The following is a 10,515-nucleotide window of genomic DNA, read 5'->3' on the forward strand; positions in this document are numbered from 1 at the left end:
AAATGGTCAACATCTTCTGGACACCACGTAAACTACTAGCTCAAAGTAGTTCACAGTTTCACCATTAGATTGTACTACATCTCTTTTGATGATGTCACATCTTTGTGAAGCTGGGTTTTCAGTGGTTGTTGTGATTTTTTAATTAATTAATTTATTTATTTATTTTTGGCTGTGTTGGGTCTTTGTTGCTGCACGCAGGCTTTCTCTAGTTGTGGCGAGCGGGGGCTACTCTTCGTTGTGGTGTGCAGGCTTCTTACTGCGGTGGCTTCTCATTGTGGGCATCAGTAGTTGTGACACGCGGGCTCTAGAGCACAGGCTCAGTAGTTGTGGTGCACGGGCTTAGTTGCTCTGTGGCATGTGGGATCTTCCCAGACCAGGGTTCGAACCCGTGTCCCCTGCATTGGCAGGCGGATTCTTAACCATTGCACCACCAGGGAAGTCCCAGTTGTTGTGATTTTTAAAAAGCAAGCACCACGTGAAAATCTGTGGAACAGGAAATGAGGGTGGCAGTGTCCAGTCTGATTACAAGTTTTGAGAACTTGTGCTGTACCCAATTGTTGCACAAATCCCATTAGGAAGTAATCGTAATTAATAAGAATGAAATACAAATATATATATATATTTCAAATTTAGGTCTATTATTTTTTTAAATGGCTACCAAGTTGTTAGAACATAAATACGTATTGAGTTGTTTTGGACCTAACAGAACATTTGGTATTTCTTTTGGCCTAAGGGTGCTGTGAAAAAATCACCAAGATCTTTTTTTTTTAATTTTTTTTTTGGCTGTGTTGGGTCTTCATTGTTGCGCGCGGGCTTTCTCTAGTTGCAGTGAGTGGGGGCTACCCTTTGTTGCAGTGCGCGGGCTTCTCTTGCTGCAGAGCACGCGCTCTAGGTGCAGGGGCTTCAGTAGTTGCGGCATGTGGGCTCAGTAGTTGTGGTGCACAGGCTTAGTTGCTCCGCAGCATGTGGGATCTTCCTGGACCAGGGATCGAACCCGTATCTTCTGCATTGGCAGGTGGATTCTTAAGCACTGCGCCACCAGGGAAGTCCCAATCACCAAGCTCTTAAAGATGCCACAGAGTGAGACAGTTGGGAACCTCTGGTCAAAAATATTCCAGTTCGTAGAATGGATGCTCTATAACTGTTAACTCCCTTTCATCCCTTAGTTTGTTTGAGATAGTTCCTTCCTAGTTGCTTTGCTCCCTCAGTGACCATTCATTTTGCAGACACTTAGGGAGTGCTTATTCTGCAGCAGGCACTGGAATCAGAGATGAATAGAACTCAGTCCTCACTTCAGGAAGTTTACAGTCTATAAAGCTCTCCGTTTTATTACCTTTATTCCTTTATCTTATCTTCCTGCCAAATTTCTACAGATACTCCCCCCAATATATAGTCTACAGCACTTACTCAACTCTGCTGCAGCATCATAGATGCAGCTAGCATCATCTATCATTTTACCAATGATTTTCAAATCTGTATCTCCACACTTCACTTCTACTTCGGGTTATAGCCTCATTCTTCCATATCCAGCTGTACCTAGGACATACTCACTTTAATATTTTGTTATTTCAAGCTTAATGTATTCAAAACAAAACATCTTTCTCCCTCTTAAACTGCCCCCCCTCCAGCCACTCCATTTTTATTAGTGTTGCCATTATTCTTCTGGCCCCCCAGATTTCAAACCTTGAATCATCTATAACTATCTTTTCTCCTTACATCCCCTATTTCTAGTCTATCATATTTGGTTCTTTCTTTCTTTCCCACACAGGCCCCTTTTCCTTCATGCCTAAATTACTAGCAGTCTTTCAGTCTCAAGTCTCACCAACCCCCAAGTAACGTGTATTGCTATTAACTTCTCTTCCTCATATGTGCTTTGTATCATGTCACCATGCTAAATAACCCTCAGCGCTTCTCTGTAACTCACTAAATCAAACTCTCTGCCTGGCTTTCAGAATTGTGTGGAATTTTGTCCTGCTTCCACTTGTTAAATTTTACTGCAATTTGTTCTGTTTAAGTCCACCAGAAATGTGCCATGCTTATTCCAAACTTTGCCATTCGATCCATTACAATCGAATTGTCCTAAATGTCTCCCTTACCCCGACAGCTCATTATTCACCAATTTTACCTCAGAAATCTCTGCATTCTCCCTGCAAATGCTGTGTTTCAGAATCTCCTTATTTATCTGGACTGTTTAAGTTACCCCTCAACTGATCCTCTTACCTTCAGTTGAGCTTTCTGTAGACAAATCTTGTCATTTCCCTGCTTAATAAATATCCATCAGTTCTTCCCATTGACTTGAAGATAGTAGTTAAAAATCCTTAAGATGACTTTCAAGACCGTTTTTGACCTGGCCCCTTGCAACCCTTACCAACCTCAACTTTTCTCCCACAGTTCTCTCATACCTTATACTCCAGCCACACATAGTACTGTGATTCTCTGAACATACTATGCTTTTTTACTCTTCTGTGCTTTTGACGTGTTCTTTGTACTTGAAATGTCCTCATCCTTGCCAACTTTCTGCCTGGCTAACTTTTCCTGTAGGTGACAGGTGGATAGAGAACTTTATAATGGATGGATGTGGCTAACATTACCTGAACCTACTGATCAATCTTAATATAAAAAGAGAGATAGTCAAACTTTATGTTCCTGTTAATGTGATGCAGTAAGAAGTACACAATACTACCTGTGAGGAGTTCTACTAAAAACAATTGAACTTGGGCTTCCCTGGTGGCGCAGTGGTTGAGAGTCCGCCTGCCGATGCAGGGGACACGAGTTCGTGCCCTGGTCGGGGAAGATCCCACATGCCGCGGAGCGGCTGGGCCCGTGAGCCATGGCTGCTGAGGCTGCGCGTCCGGAGCCTGTGCTCCGCAACGGGAGAGGCCACAACAGTGAGAGGCTCGTGTATCGAAAAAGCAAAAAAACAAAAACACACAAAAAAACAATTGAACCTGAATCTGATCAATCATCTAGATCTAATTACAAGTTTCTTGGGCACACAGGAATATTTTAAAGGATGCAGCTAGGATGTAATCAGCAAAACTCAGCCTTTGGGAAACTGCACATTACAAATGACCCAGGGTCTACAACAAGTAAATGACAAAGAGGAAGAGAGGAGAATTGGTAGATTAAAAGAAACTCAAGAGACATACCAGCTGAATGTAATGGTGGACCTTGTTTGGATCATGATTCAAATAAACCAACTGTAAAGAGAAAGTTTTGAAATGATGGGGAAATTTGAACACTGACTGGATATTAGATGATATTAAGCATAATTTTCTTAGGTGTGATAGTGGTTTTGCCATTAAAAAAATAAAACAAAGTAAGTGGTTTTTTTTTAAAAAGAGTTCTTATCTGTTAAGAATGCATATGAAGTATTTACAGATGAAATGATACTAGAATGCAAATTGCAGCCTTCATAATCCAGTGTGTACATGGGGGGCAGAGCTGAGTAGGTGGGGGAAGATAAAATATGACAGACCATGAGTTAATAATTGTTGAAGCTGGATGATGGATACGTGGTGGGTAATTATACTTTTCTCTTTATTCTCGTGTGTTTGAAATGTTCCATAGTAAAACATTAAAAAAAAGAAGAAGAAAAAAAAGACGACTGGGCATAAGGGTCACTTCCTTTGGATATCTTCCCTGATAGTGACTCCTGCTCAGAATTAGGCCAAGGTAGATGCTGCTTTTCTATATCACCATAACTCTGTTCACACCACTATGGCAACACTTATTTCACTGTATTATATTTGGTGTCTTTACTCTCTCACATGACATGACTTGGAGTTTCTTGATGTATTTATAATTAAGTTGCTGATTTCACTTCAGTTACCATCATAAAGATATTTGCTTTCATAAATTTGTTATTAGATTTTTTGTAACATCTATACATCACTTAAATTTGTTTTCTTTTAGGTTGCATAGCAGTAGGAAAATCCCTGAATAGCCGAACCTTTAGCAAGCTCTTACACTCTTGCCCATACCAATGTGATCGTCACAAAGTCATTGTGGAAGCTGAAGACAGATATAAAAATGGACTAAGGAAATCACTTATCTGTAACAAAAGTAATTAATTCAGCAATTTTAAAACTGTAATTATAGTAAGTGAGAAAGAGAAAAACAAATACCATATGCTAACACACATGTATATAGAATCTAAAAAAAAAAAAATGGTTCTGAGGAACCTAGGGGCAGGACAGGAATAAAGACGCAGACATAGAGAATGCAGTTGAGGACACGGGGAGGGGGAAGGGTAAGCTGGAATGAAGTGAGCAAGCGGCATGGACATATATACACTACCAAATGTAAAATAGATAGCTAGTGGGAAGCAGCTGCATAGCACAGGGAGATCAGCTCGGTACTTTGTGACCACCTAGAGGAGTGGGATAGGGAAGATGGGAGGGAGACGCAAGAGGGAGGAGATATGGGGATATATGTATATGTATAGCTGATTCACTTTGTTATACAGCAACAACTAACACAACAATGTAAAGCAATTATATTCCAATAAAGATGTTAAAAAAAACCCAAAACTGTAATTATAACCATACCTTCTGAACTATGATCTAGAACATTAAGTATATTAAAAGATAAAGGGTAAAATAATGTTGAAAAGAAAATCTGGGGCTTCCCTGGTGGCGCGGTGGCTGAGAATCTGCCTGCCAATGCAGGGGACACAGGTTTGAGCTCTGGCCTGGGAAGATCCCACATGCCGCGGAGCAACCAGGCCCGACAATTACTGAGCCTGCGCGTCTGGAGCCTGTGCTCCACAACAAGAGAGGCCGCGAGGCCACGATAGTGAGAGACCCGCGCACGGCGATGAAGAGTAGCCCCCGCTCGCCACAACTAGAGAAAGCCCTCACACAGAAACGAAGACCCAACACAGCCAAAAATAAATTAATTAATTAATAAAAAAAAAAAAGAAAATCTGTCTCTGAGCAACTGTGATTTAAAATGTTCCCAGGGAGTAGGTTTAGTCTCTAGTAATTTAAAAATTCTTCCTAATCCACCTAAGGATTCCCATTAGAAGAGGGAAAAAGGGAATATCATACTAATGGAATTGATGTGATACTACTCAGATTGATACTCTAAGTACACTAAATGTTTTCTGTATTTTTCAGAAATTCTGCTGACCCCACGTAGAAGAGGAAAACTCAATAATGAATCTACTACCCCTGGAGGAATAAGTGAATATATTTAATTTTTAAATAAATATAAATTTCATATATTCCTGAAAAAGAACAGCTGAATGATTGTTCTCAGTCACATCATTAATGGCTTTTAAATGATAACCCTTGCTTCTGATGAGGGTCATACTTCCTGACAAAAGAGGCTTCCGTCTTCCCTTTTTCATGTTGCTTGCTCATCTATTACTTTCCGTCTGGGGAAGGGGCAGGAGAAAACTAACATTTACTAAGAACCTCCTATGTGTTAGGTGTTTTATACATGTTATTTGCTTTATTTGATATAATAACATTGTAAGATAAGGTATTATTTTATTCCCACTTTAATTTGTTTTCTTTTAGGTTGCATAGCAGTAGGAAAATAGCTGAAATTTGCCAATGAGTTGGCAAATGGCAGAACTTAGATTCAAATGCAAGCCTGTCTTTCTCCAGAATCCCCTTTTCTATCCTCCGGATCACTTTTCTGTTTTAAGAGCAAAATTATTCTATGCACAAGTGCTTCAGACAAATTTTGTGGAAGATTTTGGTTCACATCTGTAGCACTTTGAACAATCAAAATTGAAGAGACAAATAGTATAAACCTTAGAGCCCTGTTTAAAAATTAAAATGTTTCTAAACTATGAGTTAATTTACAGGAGTTTTTCTTTAACTACAGGGTTAATCACCATTTCAAATTTATCACAAGACTTAAAGAACATTACCATTATCTTCTGTTCATATGGAATTAGTATGTGCAGAGTAAGACTAAGCAGTTGAGTACACTCCTTGTCAAAGTCACCTTGAAATTAGTAATATCTGTAGAGCCATTCAGTTATTTATTGTGAAGACATTTGGACTTGATCCATCCAGGAAACATTTTGCCACATACTTTTGTTTGGCCATTTTCACTGCCAAAACCTTGAAAGAAATTTCAAATTTACTTTTTATAACTAGGTCTTTTTCTAGGTTAAAATTTCTGCATACAAATTAAAATTAAGCGCAGTACCACTACAGGGTAGCCCACTTTTTGAAGTAATATTTTCTGTAGAAACTGTTAGAAAATGGGTATTTTTCCATAGAAACGTTGCAGTTGGAAATCTTTTTGACAAGGAGTTGGCATCAAATAATAGAATTTCTTTTTTTTTTTTTTCTTTTTTTTTTTTTGCAGTACACGGGCCTCTCACTGTTGTGGCCTCTCCCGTTGCGGAGCACAGGTGCTCCGGTCACGCAGGCTCAGTGGCCATGGCTCATGGGCCCAGCCGCTCCGCGACACGTGGGATCTTCCCAGACCGGGGCACAAACCCATGTCCCCTGCATCGGCAGGCGACTGTCAACCACTGCGCCACCAGGGAAGCCCAATAATAGAATTTCTTGAGCAGCATGTCTTAAAAGCAAATATATAACAACTAAAAGTATTCTATAATCATTTTTCATAGTAAAATCATTTGCAGAGCATCATGAAATATACATAATTATGGTTATATATTGATTATACAGAAGGATCCTAAATATTTTTAAGTCACTTTCAGCTCGTAAATACCTACATCTTTTTTGTAGGTTCGAGTTGCTTAGCTAAAATCCAATAGTTAATAAGTTGGCCTGCTTTTTTCAAATTTAGAAAGGCATCTTGAGGAGGTAGTGATTAGATTGGTCTTATATCTCTTTTACAAGCAGGCCAGGAATATTTGATGTACTGCCATTTTTCCCCCTCTTAATAAATTTCCCTTTCATACTAGAGACATTCATCACCTTTCATTTGGTTATAGGTTACACTCAAATTTGAGACTCTTCTTTTGAGAAGGGACCATTTGCAGTATCTAAGTATTTAAAGAGCCTTGGGGGCAAGGCTCTCTTTTAGGATGGATTGATATCTTGAGAGGGTTTGAAAAACAAGAGTCTCTAGGACTGAGCCCTCTTGCCTATTTTTCCCTGCTTTTTTCTAATGCCCAGTCAGTATTAGGAGGAGCACTAAAGAAGTCACAGAAGAGAGTCTTGTGGTGTAGAGAGCTGTTTCCTTCTTCTAGTCTGTCAACTATGCTGCTGTGGTAACCATTGAGGTATTTGGCACAGATGCTAATTTAAGTGTAGAAGTCAGTGAGATGGCAACTGCAGGGGAAAAGTGGGGATTGGCTCTACATGAACACCCCCAGGACCCAATATCTTGAATGTTATAATAACCCATCTGGTCCTGATTATAATGAGTTCAAATCATTTAGCAAGTGAAGTTGAAATCATGTTTCTCGGATAACCACAGTTTTCCGGTAGACCCAAGTAAGAATTAACTTCATTGATAAGTTTTAAAAGTTTTTACTGGTAGTAACATTTTTCCATCAACAAATATTTATCGATCACCTACTATGTGTCAGACACTGTCTTAGGCACTGGGGACACATGGGGAGTAAAACAGACAAAAATCCCAGTCTTCATGGAGCCTGCATTCTAAGGAATACCATTAAGTAATATTTAGACATTATTTTCATTGATTTCTTGGCCTTCTGCTGGTAAGATTTTTCCCTCCTGCTTTAAAAGATCTGAACTATGGCTCCTATCTGAGGAGAGATGGACTAACAGTCATGACATGCAAAGGCAAGATTTTCGAAGGATGTCCCAGCATAGCTATTCAAGGTCCTACTAAAGTAAATAGCAGACTTAATTGGAAATACAAAAACTCTTCCTCATCTGCATCTACCCACAATGATAATGTGCATTAACAGTGAATTAAAAAGCTTAAGGGACTTCCCCGGTGGTCCGGTGGTTAAGAATCCACCTTCCAACGCAGGGGACGCGGATTCTATTCTATGAAGTTATGGAGCCCTTTGGGAAGACTGTATCTGTAAGATAGGTAAGCTGTTTGTTAACTGTCCTCACAGGAATGTTGAGAGAATTAACAATCAAATGTTTATAAAATTTTGTGTTTCTTGATTGAAGGATTTTGAGAATATTATCGCAATAGGATTGTTACAATTATTGAAGAGATCACAGTGATAGCATCTAGTTTAATAGTAAGCACTCAGTTTTGTTTTGTTTTAATTGAAGTGGATTTCTAAATGATGAGTAGTCCAGGCATGAATTTTTCTCACTGTGTAATCCATATCCTTAGAATAAGTTAAGCATTTATTTGGGTCTCAAGAACTCTTTTTTCAGCAAGTACTAATGTATTCTACAATTCTCATTAATTGCAGAAAAAAGAAGAATTCGTAAAAACTTTACTGAAGAAGAAGTAAATTACCTTTTCAGTGGAGTTAAGAAAATGGGAAATCACTGGAATTTAATTTTGTGGTCTTTCCCCTTTCAGCAAGGACGGAAGGCTGTGGACCTTGCTCACAAATACCACAAGCTGACCAAACGCCCCAAGTGTGTGGCTCCTTGATTGGAAGACTTGTCAGTTTTTAGTTTGATATCTTAAAAAACAGTGTGTTGAAAATACAAAATTTAAAATATTCTTATAAACTCTTATGAGGCAGGAAATGTGGCAATGGGGATACTGTTTTAATTACTTTTTGTGATGCTGTAGCTCATCAAACTATTAAAATAATTTATAAAACAAATACACTTTTGGATTTCCCTGGTGATCCAGTGGTTAAGACTCCACACTTCCAATGCAGGGGACATGGGTTTGATCCCCGGTCAGGGAACTAAGATCCCACATGCCTCGCAGCACGGCCAAAGCAACAACAATAACAACAACAACAAAAATTGTTTAAAACAACTTTTTATTGTTTGCTTTTAAGTTAGTTTTCTTCTAGTTGGAAACCAAACTATTAGATCTCAAACTTCTATTTTTCTTACTCTTTTTATATTCCATCATGCTGATGCATCCTCCATTATACCTAAAATGCTGTTGCTATGGCAAAGTGATCAAGTATCAGGGCATGAAAGCTCAGTTGTGCTTATGTACTCATTGGGTCACTGCTTCATGTCATTCATATAAATACCAAAGGGTATTTCCCTATAAGCATGTATTCTTTCACCCTTTCAGATCATGACCATGTTTACTTAGATAAAGCAGAATTTTTATTAAATATCTTTTATTCTGATCCACAATGAAAATTCCAGAGGTTTAATAAGCAGAAAAATTTTAAGCTTGAGAATAATTTACAATTAGGAAAATTCTTTGTATCATTTAAAGTGTGAATGACTCTAGTCCATTATCTGTCAGTATTTCCTAAGCACTATGGGGATGATTTAAATGGTCTGCTGGGTTATTTTGATGTATATTTCTCAAGATGTATGAATGTTGTTTTAGGTCAAAGGGGAAAATATTTTGTCTGTTGCCTCAGCCTTACTGGCAATAGTTTTTTTTTTTTGATTGATTGGAAATTATCTATGTAACAGGAAATCAAATGCTACTTACAGAGCATCCCCAAGAGTATGACATACTGTAGCTGGGACACTGTTTTGTGTCAGTCACTGACACTATATTTAAAATAACCTATACTGCCTTCTGAAACCTTGAAATTTTATCCTAACCCTTGGCTAACTTTTGGTTAATGTGAACTGCTTTTTTCCCTCAAATAGAATTTGGTAGTAAAGTAAGTGAATACACATCAAAAGGAAAGCCAAAGAATGATCACATATTAGAGGACTGTTTGACTTTAGGGACTCAGACCTGGCCAGTTCAACAGGGAATAAAAAGGGATTGCAATAATGTCAGACCCTTGGAGTTGGGGCTGACCTCAGTTATAGTTCCCTGCCGGAGGCATAAACTGCTGTACAACGATCTGGACATTGGCTAACTTTAGTTTTGCATATATCCTCAGAAACCTGGAATTTACTGTTTCACAGGGTGATAATTGATGGTCAGTTCTTCATTATGCTAAAATGAAATATACTTTTCTGGAGTACCTCCTGCAGAACCACAAAAGTTGAATCTCTTTTCCACATACCAGCCCTTGAGAGAGTTACAGATAGATATCTATCACTTTCTCCTCTACATCCTTTATCCTTCATGCTGATGAGCCCCAGCTACTTCCTGTTTCAGCTGAACAGTGTCATGTCCCCTTATGAGCGTAGTCACTGACCGCTGGGTACCTTTTTGTTTATAAACTGTGTCCAGAAAGAAATGTGGCCTGACTGGCAGAGTAGGGGGATCAACTTCTTTGCTAGGACCAAAGAGGTTTTATGGACCTTACCTAAGATACTTCTTGGCATTCTACATGACCAACTCTCCGATTATAGTTGATATAGTTAAGACTTATAATTTTTATTAATTTCTATCTTGTTCTTACACATTTATTTTTAACTCCACTACAGGACTTCAGCGGCCCCTGTTAAATTTAATCTTGTTAGAATTAGTTTGTACTCAGTTTGTCATCCAGTGTGTTAGGCCTCCCTTCCTGCTTCAGGTCATCCA

At 38.7% G+C, this 10,515-nt stretch overlaps 1 protein-coding gene across 11 annotated transcripts in view; it reads left to right on the forward strand.

Moving 5' to 3' along the window:
- Positions 1–8,656, forward strand: part of TERB1 (telomere repeat binding bouquet formation protein 1) — a 46,455-nt gene extending 37,799 nt beyond the window's left edge. For 9 of the 11 annotated variants that reach the window (XM_079907954.1, XM_079907955.1, XM_079907961.1 and 6 more), the window contains 3 exons: positions 3,916–4,065; positions 5,121–5,186; positions 8,345–8,656. In XM_079907954.1, the coding sequence (XP_079764080.1) occupies positions 3,916–4,065; positions 5,121–5,186; positions 8,345–8,532 (404 nt within the window). In that variant the 3' untranslated portion in view covers positions 8,533–8,656. Of the gene's footprint in view, positions 1–3,915; positions 4,066–5,120; positions 5,187–5,525; positions 6,040–8,344 lie in introns of those variants that run through there. The other 2 variants (XM_079907958.1, XM_079907956.1) reach the window with 2 other exon arrangements.
- Positions 8,657–10,515: the final 1,859 nt, after the last annotated feature.

The sequence above is a fragment of the Stenella coeruleoalba genome (genome assembly GCF_951394435.1).
Source record: "Stenella coeruleoalba genome assembly, chromosome: 20".
NCBI lineage: Eukaryota > Metazoa > Chordata > Mammalia > Artiodactyla > Delphinidae > Stenella > Stenella coeruleoalba.